This window comes from Rhinoderma darwinii, chromosome 10 (genome assembly GCF_050947455.1).
Source record: "Rhinoderma darwinii isolate aRhiDar2 chromosome 10, aRhiDar2.hap1, whole genome shotgun sequence".
Classification (NCBI taxonomy): Eukaryota; Metazoa; Chordata; class Amphibia; order Anura; family Rhinodermatidae; genus Rhinoderma; species Rhinoderma darwinii.
In genome coordinates, this window is record NC_134696.1 from 27,473,841 (window position 1) to 27,495,020 (window position 21,180).

The window sequence follows — 21,180 nt, forward strand, 5'->3', positions numbered from 1 at the left end:
CCATACCGGTTCCGACTCTGTGGTGCTTTGGTCATGTGACGTAGTTGTTTGACATCATGGCGCTGCCCAGTTGTGGTAATTTGTGTTGTTGTTGATGGTGAGTATGTGTGATAACTTCTCTGTGGTGAACAGTGTGTTTCGCCGCGGCCAGAATCGGTCATGCGCTTGGTATGTGTCGTTTTATTCCAGGTAGATGGATGTCGGCCGACATGAGTCGCACGATACTACTTGGCTAACATCTGGTTTTCACTCTGAAACACGTCTGTGTTGTTACATCACTGACTCGCCAGCTGTTGTGAAACTATAACTCGCAGATATCAGAGGCGGGCATGTTGGGAGTTGTAGTTTTGCAAACCACCTGCATGACAATACTGCTACTGTGATCAAGTGCCTTATGTTTAGGCTTGTAAATGGGGAAAGCAGGAATATCTTTCCCAATAAAAATCGTTTCCTGCTTTCTTGTAATCTGGTCATATGAGCAAGTGGCACAAATGTCCGGAGCCAATCCTTTTATAGTGGGGCACTGTGGGGCAGGCATTTTTTTGGGGGGCACTGTGGGGCATGCACTTTTATGGGGGGCACTGGGGCAGTATGAGTTCTATTGTAATCAACTTAAAGGAGTAATCCAGACAAATCTGTTACTGTGTTCTGTCTAGTTCCGGCCTGCGGAGGGCGCTGCGTGGCTGGTGTTCTGTTTTTGGTCTTTTCTGTATCATGCTCCGCCCCCTCAGCCCCGTTTTACTCCGTGCTCCTTATGTTTGGCGTATCCATAAGCTTTGCCATAAACTACTTTTTTTCAATGCGACTGGGTCAGAAATCCACCAAATATGCCTTTCATGTTTGAATTCCTCACCGCTTTCAAAATATCTGCTTGTGGTCAATGAATTGAAAAGTTCTTCTTTACATTCAATGACTGGAAAAACGCTACAGGCCTAAATTCTCACAGCTGAGGGTTTGCTACAATTATGTTTACTCTAGAAAGACCTCTTTAATACTTTCCTATTAAATGTGTCACTACACGGCTGCTCGTGTTCGGTACGGCTGCGTCGCTGACATCATGGTCTAGATTTACACCCTGAGAAACTGGTTGAGTGAGTGGCTGATGACGGGCGGATTCCTGCTCCATTATCTCCGGCGCAGTTACTCCTCCTGTTCACGTTTCTTATATCTCAGGGAACGTGTTTGTTATGGAGATGGATATCACGGAGCGGCCGGGTGTACGTGAGATTAATCCTAAGTATCTACAGGAGGAATGAGGAGCTGAAGGTTATTGATCAATGCACAACTTGTGATGGGGAATAAAAGGTTAATACAAAGAAAACCAACACCTTATAAAAGTGCAGACGAGCCAATGATATCGCTAAATCTGACCATTGGTCCTATCATAGAGGGGGTCCCCCAATTGGGAACCCCTTCTAGAAACCAGGACATAAAGCCGCAGCAAAACATGGTCGCCCATTCATTTGGATTAGAGCCGTGTAATACTCTGTTCCTACTCCACATATCGGATGATCAGCATCGTGGCGTCATTTCAAGAAGGGGTTGTCCAGCGCGTAGGATAGGCCATGCGTACTAGAGCAGCGGGGCCCTATGATTGTTTACACACAGCGGCTCATCCCTATCAATATTACAGCAGCAGCAAAAATCTCATCCATACACTGCAGGAAAAAAAACGCAGAATAGACGGTGCGGAAATTGAGCTGCGGTGCGGATTCCCAATCTTCAGCATGTCAATTTCTCTCGCGAAAAAGCTGCAGAATTTCTGCACAGAAAATCCAGTTGTATAAACCGCAGTGTTTATGCTACAAGTGGATGTACCTTTAGGGTTTTGTCTGTACACCAACTTGTTGACTGTTTCCAATGGCAAAATGCAGAACTATGAATGCAGCTCCTGTCATATTTTGTATGTACATTGCATTGTGTGTTTTGTTTTTTACAGGTGCCGAGATTAATGCGACCTCTTTAATTTCTATCACGTGTAAATTTATTACTGAAACCTCTAGATCTGAAGATGCCAGAAATAAAGGTGACCCCACTTGGTAAGAATCTCGGCCAATAAGACTGCTTTATAGCTGTGATCTTAAAGTAATTATTGTTCCTCCATGAACACCATTTAATTTCTAAATTCAGAAAAATCCAAAATTCTGCGCCTATGAATTTCTTAAAGGGACTTTCCATCCAAAACTAAACTTTCCCACGTGTACCATTATGATAGTCCATGTGTCAGTCTCTAACCTGTTATTTATCTCTATATATCAGACTGGGCCGGTTGCTTAGCAGCCGTGTGAATCAGGCTCGGTGACTACTTTCTCTACTTGAGTCTATGGAGATCTATGTGTCACCCATCACAGGCTTCAGCAGTTCCTGGACCACACTAGTATTATACAGGGGGGGACAGAAACCTCTATCATCAGCCACCACTGATAATTATACAGGTTCCTGTCACACAGATATAATGTAGAAGAATATAGTGCAGCCTCCGTGTCTGTATACTTATGGTTTCTCAGAGAATAGAGAGAGAATGATAATCACAGTGTCCCCCAGCATGCAGAAATGGTATGGTCTTTAGCTGGTTGTGTGATGCTGTGGGATTGATAGCAAAGCAGAGAGGAAGAGAAAGCTGGGGAAATTTAAGAATCAAGATGGAGTTGTTTTTTTTAAAGCACAGACAAGGCAGCAGTTCAACAAGTAAATACAGTATATATAAAAGAAATGTAGAGAGTGGTATACAGTCAGGTGGGGGTTGCAAGGATGGAAAGTTGTGTTACTACTGGAGGTCTTTAATATATCTTTATTGTGGTCTGAGCTTTTTTTATTTCCTGATACAGAGCTACAAATCCCCTTCATAGACCTAAATGTTAGAATTCAGGCTGGATGCAGCCACCACTAGAGGGCGATAAGAAGCTTACTGCATACTGTTTCGGCTGTTTGTTGGCCCACCGCTCCTATCAATCTCCCCCTCACTGCGGTCATGCAGTTGGGAGGAACCGGTGGCTCGTGACCCTTGTTCTGGCGAGCAGCAGGGACCCCCCAGTGATCAACAATCCCTCACCTAGCCTATTGTTGTGGGACAACCCATTTAATCTTAATCCAAATGCTAAAGGAAACATTTCCTACCTGTTAATAAATCTTATTGCTTTACATGATGGTACCTGAACTACAACGCTCATCAATTCTGAAGATCACATGATGCTAAGGCAGAGATTTGCAACCTGTGGATCTCCAGCTGTTGAGACTCAAAGCATTGCTGTTAGGGCATGCTGGGAGTTGTAGTTTCACAACAGCTGGAGAGCCACATGTTGCAGTGTTTTATGGATCTTTTATACGGGAGAACGTAAACTGTATACAAGGAAAAGGACAACCGTGACATGTTCTAGTCATAGAAACAATAAGATCTAAAGTATAGACTAAGCCCGGCCATACATTTTAGATAGCTGTCGGCATGAACACTCATTTGGCCGACAGCTATTCATCCTGACCTCCCCATACTCGTGCACACTTGGCTCGTCTAAGCGTGCATGTGTTATGGGGAAGAAAGCCGCGGACAGACTCCTCTAAAAGGCGACTTACCTAATAATGAACAAAAGTGTCGGGCAAGTTGAAATTCAACATTCCCGACCCTTCTCTCCCCTGACATCTCCGTCAGGGGAGAGTCAGGACACCACTGTACACATTAGATGGTTAGCCGGTCCAACCGAAATTGGCGGGTTCGGCCAACTTGCATCTAATGTGCATGGCCAGCATATGTCATCCGTGTGATGTCACTAGTCCTGTACGTTATAACACTTTCTCATCATGACGCTGTTTTCCAGGTGCCGGCCAAGATGTCGGCCGCAGCTGCATCTTGGTTTCTATAGGAGGAAAGAATGTGATGCTGGATTGTGGGATGCACATGGGATACAATGATGACGTGAGTCTTGCTGCGGGATGTATGGGGTGTATAAGAAGTTTTATGATTCCTGAAGTAACGACTTTCCTCTTTTATTTGTGCCAGCGACGGTTCCCTGACTTTTCATACATTACACAAAATGGACGTCTAACTGAGTTTCTGGATTGTGTTATTATCAGGTAACGTAACGGAGATCCTGAGGCACTTTTTTTTTTTTTGTATTTTTTTTTAAAGGATGAGAAATTTTGGACATGGCAATGCATTGAATTGCAAGAGTGTGTAACCCAATAGGGGGGATTTATCAAAACTGGTGCATAGTGGAGCAGTAAATTTAATAATGCAACGGGACGGAGTAGGCCGCAGCAATGTTTAGTCCATAATAATGGGAACATTACACGGCAGTCATTGGACCGTTTGGTCGCTATGGCCGCCATGTCACTGCGACCTAGACAACACAACGAATAGAAGGACATCTGTTTTTTTTACGTTTCTACCACCCAGACAACCCGTTTCATTTATCCAAGTTTGGAAGTAACTGCATTGCCTATTAAAAGTAAAGTTCATGTTCCTGCAGATATTAGGTTTGTAAAATGTTTGGGATTGATAGAAAAATTAGGGTTTTGTATATGAAATCTGCAGTGGTGCCGCCCATAGCTAGCAGAGGCCATTTTGATCCTTCGGTGACATTGTAGACTATATGATTACTAAGATTTTCTCCTCCAGCCACTTTCACCTGGACCATTGTGGAGCATTGCCGTACATGAGCGAGATGGTCGGATATGATGGACCGATTTACATGACTCACCCTACTAAAGCGATCTGTCCCATCCTGCTTGAAGACTACAGAAAGATCACTGTGGACAAGAAAGGGGAAACCAACTTCTTCACATCCCAGATGATTAAAGATTGCATGAAAAAAGTAGTGGCTGTGAACCTACATCAGACTGTACAGGTAAGGCTCTGTTCACATTCGAGAACTAACACATACCTCTGGGAACCTAGAGGAAAAACGAGAACAGACCACGGCGCCACATGGTGCAGATCACAAGAGAAAATGGGGGAAAAGAACAGTGGTGAAGATGATGCTCACCTGTTGGAGTTGTGCACGGGTAGGCACAAAGCTACTGTAGGCAGGTAATAATAATAATAGGTGATGTAGCTGCAGCTAGGTCTAAACTGGTGGCACAAAGACCACCGCTCAATGAGACATATAAAGAGAAAAATGTGAACCAAAGTACAGCGCTCCTAACATCAATTGCAAATCCAGACGCGTTTCGACGCTTCACCAGCGTCTTCGTCAGGCCATGTCGACCTGGCCTGATGAAGAACGCGTAGCCCATCTAATTAATTTATTCAAAACCCAATAAATCCCTTTTATCAATTGCTTCCTTGTCTGGATTTGCAATTGATGTTAGCAGCGCTGTACTTTGGTTCACATTTTTCTCTTTATATATACCTCTGAGGGAAGGCTGCGACGTATCCCATGTATAGGCATACAGTGCGATACACCACAGAGCTCTCTATAGTAACGCCTCGGACACCGGAGCAGCACAGGCTCCATTCACTCTTCCTGTATGCACATATACGCCTCTGACCTCCCCCAGTGCTGATGACCATACACAGTCACATCTATCCAGACATAGCCAGTGTCCCAGGCCCTCCTACTGTGGGTGATGACACTGCCTTAAAGTGTAGCTAAACGTTCGACAAACTTCTGACATGTCATGGAGACATGTCAGAAGTTTGTATTGGTGAGGGTCCGAGCACTGAGACCCCCACCAATCGCTAGAACGAAGCAGCTGAAGCCCTCGTGTGATCACTCAGCCGCTTCGTGTCTATTCGGCCTTTTCTGGAAAGCCGATGTATTGGAGTACGGGCTCATAGACTTTCTATTGAGTCCGTACACCGATACATTTATTTCCGGAAAAAGCTGAACACGCACGAAGCAGCTGAGCGCTCACACGAGGACTTCAGCTGCTTCGTTCTAGAGATTGGTGGGGGGTCTCCGTGCTACACTTTAAGTATTCTTGCACAAAGAATCTCAAATCGGCGAGGTTCACACAGAACTAGTGTATGGTCGTTTGTATGGTAGAAACCGCAGTTGTTGCGGCAGAAGAACCGAAGCAAACGTCAATCGTAACGGCGCATAGTTAACGCAGCCCAAGTAGGGAAAAGCTCCCGATGTATACATCCGACAGAGGCCTGTGGTATTCATCACCCATAGGCGCCCAATAAAAAAAATAACCACAAAAAAGCGTATACTGTGTGGACGTCTGACGGAGGACTGTGACTGATGCCATACAGTGTCATCTGTCACCCATAGGCTCCCATGTAGAAAAAAAACATGAGCCTATGGGTGACGTCTGACACTGTATGGCATCAGTCACAGTCCTCCGTCAGACGTCCGCACTATTTTAATTTTAATTTTTCTTACTGGATTCTGTTGTATGGAATAGCGTAGTCTACTAAATTATTCCATAATTGTATTTTTAGCGGTATACCGACCTATACCCACACGAGACCAAAAGGACATTGTTTTTTTACCTCTGTCGGGCTAATTGAGGCCTGTGGAATATGCTTAACGTGTGCGCCAGGGTGCTGAGCGGGCATCACAAAGATAAACGCTGTGTAAAATACCTGTCACAATACTAATATGAGGGCAATGTAGAACATCTAGTCCATAATTAAAATGGTGGTGCCCATGCCAACCGAATACTTGCTTCATTTTGTAACCTTGTGCAGAATGACAGACCAGACTAGATTTTTGACGTATGGTCATTGCCTGTGTTCTTCTTTTCTACATACAACCTGTGTACCCAACAAATAAAGTGGATTTCCAGGATTTCTCATTGACGTTCCTTTGCCTCTGTATGTGTGGCTGACATGTTATCGTCCTCTGGTGGTTTAGTAGTTGGATAGTCGTTAATAATTATGATATCCTTGATCTATTAGAAAACCGCTCTCCATTCACTGATTTGCTGGTGAGCTTTTACATATCAGCCACTTGCTATAAACAGAGCTGCGGTGTAAAGCATGGGGGAGGGACATCTACTTATTTCTTCTGTGAATAATCTGAGCAACATTGAATGATCAGGGATTTTGTTCTTCTCTTTCTATTTTTGTTTAGGTCGATGATGAGCTGGAAATTAAGGCCTACTATGCGGGACATGTTTTGGGAGCGGGCATGTTCCAGATTAAAGTTGGCTCAGAATCGGTTGTATATACTGTGAGTATACCACTTCTTGCTCGGATAAAAACACCCCTTCCCCCTAAAAATTTTTACGTCCCAAAGCCCAAATCAGCAGACCCTGAACCAGCAGATGAACTCCGAATTGTATAATATGTATGAAATACAATTATTATTATGGCAAAGGAACGTCTATGAGCCAGAACTGAGATCTGCACGGGAAGAGTGGCTCATGCTCTGGCGAATTCGAGCTGTTCATATATTACACGGATGGTCATTGATCATGTAATAATACATTCCTCCTACAGCAAAATATCTGGCCAGAGAAGACCGATCCCGGCAAAATCTGCTGTATTATTCCTCTGAGACCTCTGTTATTATGAGGCATTGTGATTGCTGGTGCTGATGTTTTATACAGACGGCACGGGGATCCAGCGTGGGCACCTCTGCTACAGAAGTGCTGGCACTGCCACAAATACTTTGGTTTCTGCGATATTCATGAGACGGTGTCTGCTCTTCCCAAGTGCTGGAGCTTTAAATAAGCGACTAAAGGGCCATTGCTGATTATCGACCTGTGTATACAGGGCAGCGATCAGTAAACGCTCGTTTGTTGACTGACCACATCATTTATGCAGGATATAAAATCATCACTGGCGGCGGCAGATCTCACCATGTAAACAGAATGTAGTACTGACCATGATGCAAACTGATGAGGACCGAACCATTGTATGTCCTTTGTCCCCATACAGTATAACATTGGCTTGTGTTAAAGGGCCTGTTAACAAGTGCCGATCGACTTGTTACATTGTTGATCGGCGCTTGCTATGGGCAGAAATCTGCCAATGTAAACCTAGCTACGCAATGCCAGTGCTCATCATTATGTATTAGGATGTTTGAACTTTGGTTATGTCATTATTTTGATTGTTCTCGTTGTTTTTTTTTTTCTAGGGTGACTACAATATGACTCCAGATCGCCATTTAGGGTAAGATTTTATTTCATACTAAGCATCTCTGGGGTTAAACGGGTTGTCCAGGATTAGTAAAACATGAATTTTTGCTTCTAAACAACTGTGCCATACCGGTTCACAGGTTGTTCGTGGTATTGCAGCTCAATCCTATTCACTTCAATGGGAGAAGGCTGCAATACCTGTGAATCGGCCGCAACATCCGTGTCAACGATTCACAGTGAGCAAGTAGAAATGAAGGGGAAGCAGCACACGTACTAGAGCAGCACCCTCTTCAAAACCGCTGATCAGCGGGGGGGGATATCAGGAGTTTGTGCCATGACAAGTTTTCTGCGTGATTTTACACTCAGACGTAAATTGAATTTGACTGTATGATACGTGGAGTATTAGATTATTTCACCTTGACTTCATTCTGTTTTCAGAGCCGCGTGGATTGACAAGTGTCGCCCGGATTTACTCATCAGCGAATCAACCTATGCAACAACTATCAGAGATTCTAAGCGTTGCCGTGAGCGAGACTTTTTGAAGAAGGTCCATGAGACTGTAGAGAAGGGTGGCAAGGTTTATAACTTTTTGTTTCTCTGACTACCGTATTTTTCGGACTATAAGACGCACCCAGGTTTCAGACAACCGCAGCCATTATTTCATATTTTACTACTTTTACAAAGAAAAAACTATTTGTTAAAAAAAAAAAATTTGTTCTGTTTCACCACATTCTGAGAGCCATAACTTTTTATATTTTTTCATCGATTGAGCGGTGCGGGGCTTATGTTTTGCAGGACGAGCTGTAGTTTCTATTGGCACCATTTTTTGATCACTTTTTATTTATTTATTTTTGCCAGTGCTAAAGTGACCAAAAAACAACGATTCTGGTGTTTTAAATTTAATTTTTTTACGCCATTCGCCGTGCGAGTTAAATAATGGTATATTGTAATGGTTCGGACTGTTACGGATGCAGCAATACCAATTTTTGACACTGTGATTGGGAAAAAATGGGAAAAGTTTTTTTTGAACTTTTAATATCTCTTTTCTTTACTCATTTTATAAGTTCCCCTAGGGGACTTGAACCAGCAATCATTAGATCGCTGGTACAATACACTGCAGTACATGGATGAGTTACGTCAACCACTTAACTTCCTGAGCTACGCTGTTTCCGTAACTCCCATAGTAGTGAATGGCAATTACAGAAGCAGCGTAGCATGTGAACTACGCGGTTTCCGTAACTATAACCCCCATAGAACTGAGTAGTTAACAGCGTAACTCCCATAGTAGTCAACGGCGGTTACGGAAGCAGCGTAGTTATTTGAGCTACTCTGTTTTCGGAACTGCTATTCAGTTCTATGGGAGTTATGGAAACCGCGCAGCTCGCATATTATGCTGCTTCTGTAATCATTAAGTGGCCAGTAGAGCGCACAAGAATGGGGATTAGCGGGCCCCGTTCTAGAGATATGTGCGGGTACCAGAGGTGGGACCCGCATCTATCTGACATTTATGACATCCACATCCTATGGATCTGTCCTATCCTTCATGTAAAAACCCCTATAAATGCCGCAGTTGCTATTGACGGCAATTAACTTGTTAAACCGCCAGGAACAGCGTGATCGCTGTCCCTGGATGTTAGAGCAGCATGTCGGCTGTAAAACACAGCTGACACCTGCAGTGTATGAAGTGGGCTTAGCACGTGAGCCGGCTCAAAACATGATCCCCCCCCCCCCGCTCCACGATGTGTCGGCACGTCATGGGTCTGGAAGGGGTTAACTAAGAAGCGGTCAGGGGGCCCGGTGCAGCCATAGCTTGTTTTGACTGCCGACTGTAAGACTCAGGGACTTTTTAGCAAGATTTATTCTTGCAAAAAATACTGCGTCCTTCTAGTTAGAATAATACAGTAATCCCTTTTCCCATGTAAAAAGAAAACCAAACACCTGTGTGGAGAAAACTGGCGTGCCCTACACCTGCATGACTGGCATTGTCACCCATCAGAGCTGGTGGTGGGTACCGATGACACCTGGGGAACACTGATTGCAAGAGTCGCAAAAATATATATTGATATAAAGTGGTCAAGTGATAATAATTGATTGAGGGACAACCATTGAATCTAGTTTCACGTGCTGGGCTGCAGATTGTGCAGAGTTTATCAGCAAATAGTAATTACAGCACTACCTTCCACCTTGTAATAGAGCGGCATGCTGGCAGCTGTAAATATAAGCCATGTCTGTGAGAGGAGTGAGGAATCATGGGAACTGTAGTCTTTTACATGGTAATCCTGCCCAAAGCAAGCCCTAGCAAAATAAAAACCGCCGTGCTGCATATAACTAGGCTACATAATGAAAACAAGCTATGGTGGCATCATCTAGTGAGCGCTCCGACACATATAGCTACTTTTCTGCGTTTTCTCATAAGCTTGGAAAACCCCTTAAACGCTGATGGTATAGAGCAGGGGTCCGCAGCCTTCGGCACCCCAGCTGTTTGTGAAACTACAATTCCCTTTATGCCCTGGCAGTTTGGGCTGGAATAATAAAGCCTTTGGCTTTCAGGGTATGATGGGAATTGTAGTTTCACAAAAGCTGGAGTGCCGAAGTTGCTGACCCCTGGTATAGAGATTGGTGGAGGGCTGCAGTACCCCTTAATTTCACAGTTTGGTGGGTATCTTTATGGTTGAAACCTCAGTGATGACATATTTGTCCTATCCTATCCATATTCCATACGTGTTAGTGGTAGGAAAACAGACTTTATATGTTCTTGATGCAACTATATTGTATTTGTGCCCCAGTTCAACTTTGTCTCTTTTTTTGACAGGTTCTCATTCCTGTTTTTGCACTGGGGAGAGCCCAGGAACTCTGCATCTTACTGGAAACATTTTGGTAATATCACATTGCGACTTTGTAACTCTTATTACAATTAATTTAATTTTGCATGGTAAAATGTCTGTCATTATTCAGGGAGCGGATGAACCTGAAAGCCCCAATTTACTTCTCCACTGGTCTAACCGAGAAGGCGAACCACTACTACAAGCTCTTCATCACCTGGACGAACCAGAAGATCAGGAAGACCTTTGTACAGAGGAATATGTTTGAGTTTAAGCACATCAAGGCCTTTGACAGAGCTTTTGCTGATAACCCAGGTCCAATGGTAAGACGATGCACTGGGACCCCATAATTCAGTTCTGTATGCATGACGGGGGAATACAAACAGCCGGCTGAATTATACACTTCCTGGAGTAATTTAACCGGGTTTATTGTAGATGAAGCTTATTTAGTGTGTAATGAAAAGATGGGCAATTTTCTATTATTTTGTATGTTTTCAGTTGCTCATCAATTTTGAGATCTCTGCTTGGTGTCACTGAATGGAAAAGCTCATGTCTACTTCCAGACCCCTAAACCTCGTCCTTACAAGAGCGGCCGCTGTACTCCATGCTCCTGTTTGACACGATCAGGACAGATTTTTAATGTCTCGATGTAAACGTGACTGTTCCTATTCACTGACAACAAGCAGAAATATTGATAAGAGTGAGGAGTTAAAACACAAAATATATTATAATTTTAGTAAGCTTTTTATTTTCGGGCTTTCTAGGAACTCAAAGACATACAACTTTATTCAAGGCTAATAAGAATGAATGTCATTATGAGAAGTGAGAGAACCCGTCTAATGTCGTTGTAATTTGCAGGTGGTGTTTGCTACTCCGGGAATGTTACACGCTGGTCAGTCCCTACAGATATTCCGCAAGTGGGCAGGAAATGAAAAGAATATGGTGAGATATATTTTGTACTGCTCAGGGATAAACGATAAATATAATACTTTGTCTAGGTTGTTAGAAAATGTGAACGAGGACATTGAGAATAGTAAGTGCAGCCCCCCAGAAACCAGACCGGGTGGATAAGTAGCCCCGGGGCATCTTCTTACTATAGATGTAGGTGGACAGCAGTCAGAATTATGGGTTTGCTATCTGCATAGAAGCAGCCCCTTAAAGGGGTATTCCCATCATTATTGACCTATCCACAGGTTTGTACATGAATGAAGAAGTTATTGATCACCTATCCACAGGATCACCCGTCTCTGTGAACCCCATATGAATGGAGCGGTACTGCGCATGCTCTGCCACCGCTCTACTCATTTCTATGGGGCTCACAGGAACGTAAGCTGCGCCCATTCTTGTGATCGGTGGGGGTCCCAGAATTCGGACACCCACCGATCAGATACGTATCACCTATTTTGTGGATAGATGATAAAGATTGATTGTGGTAAAACCCCTTTACAGCTTAAAGGGGTTTTCCCATGAGAAACATTTATGACATATCCACAGGATATGTCATAAATGTCAGATAGATGCGGGTTCCACTTGTGGGATCTGCACCCATCTTTGGTAGGGGGCCCTTAAACCCCGTTCTAGCTTTGTCTGCTCCTTCAGCCTCCTGGCCACTTCCTGATTATATGGTCGGAAGTTACGAAAACAGCCGAGATCGCTGAGCTACGCTGTTTCCGTAACTCCCATAGTAGTGAATGGCCGCTACGGAAGCAGTGTAGAATGTGAGCTATGCTGTTTCCATCACTACCATTCAGTTCTATGGGACTTACGGAAACTCCCGACCATATAATCTTTTTCATGGTCTGAATTCACCTCCTTCAACTGCAACACTGAACAGGTTTTAGGGGGCCCCGTTCCGGAGATAGATGCAGGTCCCACCTCTGGGACCCGCACCTATCTGACATTTGTGACATATCCTGTGGATGTCATAAATGTCTCTCATGGGAAAACCCCTTTAATTCACACCACGTCACACCAGAGTGTCCTTTTGGCATACATTGAGATGGTATATGTCAGGATACCATGCCATCATCTGTATTGAAAAGCGGTGTCTACTTTACTTTTCAATACAACTGTATGCAAACATTGGAGTTTATGGCTGACGTATGGAAGTGCAGATATAAAAGAAATGGCAATTTTGAAGTTGTTTGACTGCAATTACTCTTCAGGACCGGCAGAATCGTGCAGTGCAGATGGGCACTGATCAGTGGGCGCATATAGACTAATAAATATATTCTGGTCCAGTATTCTACAACAGATTGATCTGCTCTTTGTTGATTCCTGCTTGTACAGGTGATCATGCCCGGTTACTGTGTACAGGGCACAGTGGGACACAAGATCTTAAGTGGTCAACGTAAACTAGAGATGGAGGGGAGACAGACGGTAAGTGTCCTGTCCTTTTTATTCACCGAAGCAATAACCTATAAAAGTTGATAATTAACAAAATGTAATTTGCTTTTGCGGGCAGCTGGAAGTGAAAATGCAGGTAGAGTATATGTCGTTCAGTGCCCACGCTGATGCCAAAGGTATCATGCAGCTCATACGACAGGCAGAGCCCCGGAACGTACTGCTGGTGCATGGAGAGGCCAAAAAGATGGTGTTCCTCAAGCAGAAGATTGAGCAAGAGTTTCGTAAGTAGGCAGATTATCAAAAACTGATGCCGCCTTTTCCATTATTTGTGTGATCTGAAGTGCAGCCTTTCTGTAATACCGCTCCTCTGCCCACAGGTGTCCAGTGTTATATGCCATTTAATGGTGAGACTGCCACCATCGTCACCAACCCGAACATACCAGTGGATATTTCATTGGGTCTGCTGAAGAAAGAGAGCGCACTTAGTAAGTTGATTTTGGATCAGGTCTTGAGGTCTTTCCTTTATATTCTGTTGCAGCGCCCCCTTTTATCACACGGGTCTGCCCCGTTTACGTGTGTTCTGTAGTAGTATACCCGCTGATTGATATGTTGTATATAACGATAGGTCTTGTGCCAGATGCTAAGAAGCCTAGACTGATGCATGGAACCCTTATAATGAAAGACAATGTAAGTAAAGATGAAATGTCCATGATTCAATGTGGTGCCATCAGATATTCATAAATAATTTCAAGTAAGTAGTCACCTAATGACCTATATTATAATGGCGTAAGAAAATAGGGACCGAATTCATAAACATGTGAGTTTGCTAAACACTGCACCACAGTAATTCTTTTTAGACTTTATGGTGTGATTTTATTATTCTAGCATGTGGTTCCTATAAAGAGCCACAAACTCCCGGATTTACACCAAGAATTGGTCAAACAGCACCTGAATAATTTTTAGGCCACTGCCTTAGCACCAGGTGACAGAGCCGTTTGGTGACACGACTGGTCACCGCAGGAGCATAGAGATCCACAATAATCACCCGCTGTACTCCAGAAGTACCTGTGGTGCATTGTAGTAGCAAACCACCAGCACTTCTGACCCTTCTTGAATAGGAAAAAATGGCAAATAGTTCCTATTAAAGGAATGAGGGATAATTAAACGTAAATATGTAGAACAGGGATTTTTTATATATATGTGACTCGTATCACTATTAACAGAGAAAAGTCAATAGACGTAGTCTTCTTAGCGTGATGGGCACTTCCCCCTCCTGCAGGGGAGCTGCATACAGGGTCTTATCTATGTGTAGTCGCACTGTCCTGCCTTATCTAGACTGCCAGCAGTGCAATAGAGCTATTAAATCCCCTGCTCTCTGCTGATCCTGTACCAGTCTACACGGCAAATCTTGTTCTCTGCAGCTCACTTGTTGGAATTGTCAGCCTATTGTGAATGCTCCAGTCGCCATTGTGAAAACTGGAATATGTCAAGGAGCTCAGATATCTGGATTGCCAAGGATTCTTCATAGGAGGGTGAGGGAGACGGCGACACTTAGACTTCTTGCCAACGTCATGTGCAGTCCTAAGAGCAGCAATGGTGGCGAATGATGCTACAGCAGTTCTGCCCGTAGTATCCTGGCAGGACGCCTGCGTTGCATTTTAACGTTTGGTCGTATGCTGAGATCACGCTCTGCTGCGCAGAATGTCAAGCGTCTAGACCCAGTCTGTTAGATTTTGCCATAAAAATGGTTGGCTGTTCCAAAGGAGGGATCCATCTGAAATACTAAAACCGGGGTAAAACTATCACTTGCCTCTTACTGTACACACAATAATTGTAGAAGTTTTTGGTGTAGGACGATGATAAACTGCTGATACATTAACCCATTAACCACCGCGACCTTGTTTCCTTCTTCTCCACAGAGTCTCCGTCTTGTGTCTCCTGAGCAGGCCTTGAAGGAAGTCGGTCTAGGCGAGCACCAGCTGAGGTTTACCTGTAGGGTGCACATTCAGGATTCACATAAGGAGCCGGAGACCGTGCTGCGGATATACAACCACTTGAAAAGGTAACTGAAGCAATGATGATTTGTGGGTTGACTGCCCCATCTTTTCGATAGTTTGCAGTTAGAATATGTAACTTCCTTTACTTAAATAGTGATTTATCATTCAGAACAGAATTCCGCCCTCTATAATCTGTTAGTATAATGATTGGGATGTAGGAAAGAAGTCATCTCTACATTCACAAAATACAGGCTGCTGTAAACAGTGCCTGGATTATGCTGTCGGCACCTGCAAAGAAGAAGAGGTGGGAAATATGAAGTCCCTGCGGCTTCGCTGCTCTATTCTCTCACTCACACTCACTCTCACACTCACTCTCTCGCTCTCCCTCCTGCTTGTATGTGGAGCAATTTCAATGTTTTTAGTGAATTATACGTTATGTTTTCACGAATATAAAAGTTATGGGGTAAATTTATTAGGAAAACACAAGTCATTATGTAACTTTTTTTTTTTTGTACAGTATTCTCAAAGATCGCTCAGTACAGCACCTGCCCGATGGCTCCATCATGGTAGAATCCATCCTCCTTCAGGTCTCTACTAGCTCTGATGACCCCGGCACGAAAGATCTGCTTATATCTTGGACGTATCAGGTGAGTCTTGACAAACTGCCATGTAATTGGTGATTAAAACATTTCCCGATCAACTTTAGGCTTCCTTTGCCCGCACACTCTGTGTGGCATTTTTTTGAAAATGGTAGATGTTTGTTTTGCTCATAGTTTGTTTTACTACCAGTGTTTTATTTCGGGTGGCAGTTTTCACAAAGCTAATGAAGTGATGCAAAGATTCCGCTTTGCCACACATAATAAATTCTGAAAACTGCCACCAAAAAAGCGCCATAAAAACACGCAACACACATTGACACATGCGTTTTTTGCGCCTCTTCCAAAAAAAACACGATGTTTCCCCATTGACCTCAAGCTGAAATCTGGCCGAAGTTTTTTTTTTTTTTTTTTTTTTTTTTTTTTTGCCACAAAAAACATGCCATTTTCCCTAAAAACACTGCATTTGAAGCCACCCAAGGCCTCCTTCACACACCATTTTTCTGGCAATTTAAAATGTATGAAAAAACACTTCTAAAAATGTCAGCGTTCCTGAACCGTAACAAGCGTTTTTGGTGGCATTTCCATTTAGTGTCCTTTTGTATGTGCTTTTATTTCTGGCAATCTTGAAAACCTATAGAGAAGCCTATGGCAAAATGGCTGAAAAAACCGCCACTGACCACAAAAATGCCTCAAACCAAAACGCAGTAGTGCATTTTATATCTTATTATAGACTTTAATTTAACATCGGGCCGTACTATTAAAAGCCATTAAAAATGCATCTGAAAGGAGAGACACTGTTAGGGTATGTGCACACACACTAATTACGTCCGTAATTGACGGACGTATTTCGGACGCAAGTCCCGGACCGAACACAGTGCAGGGAGCCGGGCTCCTAGCATCATACTTATGTACGATGCTAGGAGTCCCTGCCTCGCTGCAGGACAACTGTCACGTACTGAAAACATGATTACAGTACGGGACAGTTGTCCTGCAGCGAGGCTGGGACTCCTAGCGTCGTACATAACTATGATGCTAGGAGCCCGGCTCCCCGCACTGTATTCGGTCCGGTACTTGCGGCCGAAATACGTCCGTAAATTACGGACGTAATTAGTGTGTGTGCACATACCCTTAGACTTTTATAAAAGGCCCTTCAGTGTGTATAGAAGTTCTAGGCTTACACTTGAGGCTGCACTACTGAGAGATTCTGACTGCATTTCCGGTCAGGTGCAGTGTTGTCATAGAGACCTTGTCTGTATCCAAATCGCCAAACACGACAATATCTACATCCTTCCAGCGTCCATTACAACACACCAGTCTTGTTCCGAACCTACAGATTTAGGGACAACTTATGTATGTGGGTAAAGAATTGGTTAAAGGACAAAAAATAAAGTCGTTATAAATGGTAATTACTAAAAATGGGCTAAAGTCAGCAGCGGGGGACCTCAGGGATCGGTGTTAGGCCCAATTCTTATTAATCTCATTATTAATGACCTTGTGGGTGGGATTGATAGCAAGGTGTCAGTTTTTGCTGACGATACAAAAATTTGTGGGATACTTTGCTTCACTATAAAATATCACACAAAGACCTAGATACGCTGGCAGCATGGGCAGAAACATGGCAGATGAAATTGAATGTTGATAAATGTAAAGTAATGCACTTAGGATGCAATAATAGTATTAATTCATATACATTAAATGGAATAAAACTGGGGCTAACGGAACAGGAGAAGGACCTGGGTATTCTGGTTACAAATAAGCTAAGCAGCAGCACTCAATGTCAGGCAGCAGCTGCAAAAGCAAATAGGATTTTAGGGTGTATAAAAAAGAAAGATAAAAACCTGTGATTCCAGTGCAATATTAATCCTCTATAAATCCCTTGTTAGGACACATCTAGAATATGGAATTCAGTTTTGGGCTCCACATTGTAAAAAGGATATAGGAGAACTGTAGAGGGCTCAAAGGGGGGGGGGGGGGGGGTGGAGGGTAACTAGATTATTAAATTGGATGAGGTGTCACTTACAATGAAAGGCTAGAAAAAATTGGGCTTGTTCAGCTTGGAAAAAAGATTCCTGGGGGGTCTTATTAATATGTATAAGTATATGTGCGGTCAGAACTCGCACATGATCTGTTCCTTCCAAGGACTCTACAAAGGACCAGATGACATCCATGGAAGAAAGAAGTGTCAGGCATCGATATAGGAAAGGGCTTCTTTACAGTTAGCATATCCGCCCTGTCTTCGTACCCGGAGTCAAGCTGCGCAGTGTACCCACCCTGAACACCGCAGGGAATGGCGCCTGAAAAATCACACCGCATTGTGGTGCGTATTTCCGATGCGTAACGCAGCGCCGGAAAAATAAAAAAAAACTTTCACACTCACCCCCTCCCTCTTCTCTGCTCGCAGTCCGGCCTCCTGGAGTGACGTTGCAGGTCATGTGAAACGTCATTCTCTGAGGCCAGACTGGAGAAGAAGCAGGGAACTCCGGGTAAGCATAACGTTATTTTTTTTCTTACTTGCGATTGTTCGGTGGAATCAACACACACTGCTTTGTTGCGGGTTTAAGCACCCCATTGAATTCAATCTGGAAAATCTGCAACGGAAGACCTGCTAATACGCAGCATTAATTGACATGCAGTTGAAGCGTTTTACAATTCAGTGTTTTTTTTTTTCTCCAAAATTAATCCGTTGCGGAAAATCTGCAGTGTTTACCCGGTGTGTGTTCCTACCCTTAGAGTAGTCACTGAATGCCCTACCCCAAGAGGTAGTAATGGCGGATACTATGTCAACATTTAAAGGGCTAGATGATTATTTACTGATAAATCGCATTGAGGGTTAGGGGGGATTCACACGAGCGTGATTTGGCAGCGTGTAGGCCGGGTGGTTTTCGCGCGGCACGCAATGCCCTATAGAAGTCTATGGGGCAGTACACACAGTCCGTGTATTTTGCGCAGCGTTTGTTCGCTGCGCAAAATACACGACAGGTTCAATAACTGCGTATTTCACGCATCACGCACCCATTGAAGTCAATGGGTGCGTGAAAACCAGGCAGGAAGCACTTCCGTGCGAACAGACTGAAACAGCGCACGAGCTGTCAAAAGGATGAATGGAAACAGAAAAGCACCACGTGCTTTTCTGTTTCCAAGCATCCAAACGGAGTGTCTTTGCGAGGAGCGAACCCCGACAACCGAAGCTAACTTCACCGGGTTCGGCCAAACTCGTTTTGGCCGAACCCGGCAAAAAAAATTCCGGTCCGCGACGTCGGGAGACATTCACTGTGCATGGTGCTGAAAGAGTTAAACTGTTTCAGCACCATGGACAGTGACTTGCGATCCCAAAATACATGAACCTGTAAAAAAAACCGAAGTTCCCTAACTTACCGATTACTCCTGTCTCCTTCCTGCAGTCCGACCTCCCGGGATGACACTTCAGTTCAAGTGGCAGCTCCAGCCAATCACAGGCCAAGCACAGGCTGCAGCCAATCACAGGCTGCAGCGGTCACTTGGACTGCCGCGTCATCCAGGGAGGTGGGGCCCGATGTCAAGAGAGGCGCGTCACCAAGGACGCGTCACCAAGGCAACGGCCGGGAAGTTCTCGGTAAGTAGGAACTTTATCTTTTTTTTTTACAGGTTTTTCGCTGTTGTGTTCGGCATTCACTGTCGAGGGTGCTGAAAGATTTAGCTCTTTCAGCACCTTGGACAGTGACGGGCGTTGACAAGCCTCATCTCTATGATGCCGGCTGCGCGAAAATCACGTAGCCGCGCATCAGACACGCATGACACACGCAGCTGTCAAATGGTTTTTGCGCGCGCAAAAACGCAACGTTCGTGTGAATCTGCCCTTAAAGTAATCTAGCAATGAATGACGGGTAATGGATAAAGGTTGGGCTTGATGGACCTGTCTTTTTTGTTTTTTGGCGTCCTGTCTTCTGACCGAAATCAGAACATGAAATGTCATCAGAATCTCTCCGAGCGGTTACTCCATACTAAAGCCCCTTTTATGCATTTTATTTTGGTAGATTTCTTGTAACAATCTCCCTCTCATTTTATATATAAGGTCAGAGTTTACCCACTGGTTAGAAATGATAGGAATTATAAAGTGCTCAGTGGTTGGTCTGATGACTTTTCAGTTCCTCATGTGGTTGAAGCTTTCAGTTCTGCTCCACCTGTAACCTTTCCGTGATCATTTTCTGCTCTAAGTCATGTGTTCTGTTGGTTGCTGTAGGATGAAGAATTAGGGAGTTTCCTGACATCGGTGCTAAAAAAAGGCTTACCACAAGGCTCCAGCTAGATCCCTGCCGGACCTGCCACTGAGAATGCCGCGACTCTGTTGGGTCCCCGTTTTTCCTTTTTCTGTAAACGGACCAGGAAAAGTCTGTTGTGGGATTACAAGTCGGCTGTAGAGATGGGACAAGCACTGAATTTCTTAAGAACTTTAAGGCCAGGATCACACACAGTCTTCAAGCAGTTTTCTGAGCCAAACACATCAGAGGACACTTAAGGAGATGCATCAGAGATTTCTTTATAACTTTCCTTCGTTTTGGATCCAATTTTGGCATGGGCTAAAAAAAAAAAAGACCCAAAAACTGCGTGTGTGATCCTGGTCTAAAGGCTATGTACACCATAGATGAATGGATATGTTTCGTATTTTTTATATTAAATCAATGTTTGTTTATAAGCGCTTTTTTAATTGACTAATTCCATTTTGGTTTTTTTTATGATCCAGCTTCTATAGTTCTCGATCTCTCAGCCAATTTCACCAGTTCCGCTGAACTGATGGCTCAGTTGAGAGCGAGCCCTGTGTGTCTGACACGGAGGCGCTGGCTAATATCGATCACAACTAAGTTGACTAACTTCAATTTGAGTTCAGCTGAACTGTCAGAAAAGTGCTTAAAAACATACATTAATTTGATAAAAAATAAAAAAATAAAATATATATATATATATATACACACGTACATATATTCACACTTTGCACACTGTGTTGTAGTTTATCTAGCTCTCACAAATACATTGCTATAATAATCCTGGTGACAGAAATGGAGTATACACTGCAGACACCTGAGCTCACATCTCCGCGTTCCTTGCAGGCTCAGTCGGGCAGAGTAAATTGTCTAAGATTTGGACTGCGTAAACTTAGACCATTCAGTCAGAAGACGCATCAAATGTATCCCAGTGGTGAATGCTGTATAATAGATCTAGTGCATCGCTAGACCCTTTCTTTATACCGTCTCTTGGTTGGATTAGGCGGAGGTCACATCCGGGTCGGGCTTCCATTGATGGGTTCTGTGAGAGGAACCCATGAACGGAAAGGCAAATAAAAACCATAGCTTCCGTTTGCATTACCATTGAATTTAATGGTACTGCTTCCGTTGCAAGTGGTTTCCGTTTGTCTCC

General features: G+C 43.8%; 1 protein-coding gene across 1 annotated transcript; it reads left to right on the plus strand.

Moving 5' to 3' along the window:
- The first annotated feature begins 3 nt into the window (after nt 1-3).
- Nucleotides 4-20,461, plus strand: INTS11 (integrator complex subunit 11). Its single transcript, XM_075839625.1, has 18 exons — nt 4-97; nt 1,940-2,039; nt 3,813-3,910; nt 3,995-4,068; nt 4,613-4,841; nt 7,017-7,115; nt 8,025-8,059; nt 8,464-8,602; nt 10,838-10,902; nt 10,981-11,170; nt 11,706-11,789; nt 13,137-13,226; nt 13,312-13,474; nt 13,571-13,678; nt 13,819-13,880; nt 15,113-15,255; nt 15,708-15,837; nt 20,009-20,461. The coding sequence occupies exons 2-18, from the start codon at nt 2,012-2,014 to the stop codon at nt 20,072-20,074; spliced, it is 1,803 nt and encodes a 600-aa protein (XP_075695740.1). The 5' UTR covers nt 4-97; nt 1,940-2,011; the 3' UTR covers nt 20,075-20,461.
- Nucleotides 20,462-21,180: the final 719 nt, after the last annotated feature.

Coding starts and splice junctions, on each gene's coding strand:
- INTS11 (XM_075839625.1), top strand. CDS start 2,012: ATGCCAGAAATAAAGGTGACCCCACTTG. Junction 10,903..10,980: donor ATCTTACTGGAAACATTTTG/GTAATATCACAT, acceptor GTCATTATTCAG/GGAGCGGATGAACCTGAAAG. Junction 11,171..11,705: donor CTGATAACCCAGGTCCAATG/GTAAGACGATGC, acceptor TGTAATTTGCAG/GTGGTGTTTGCTACTCCGGG.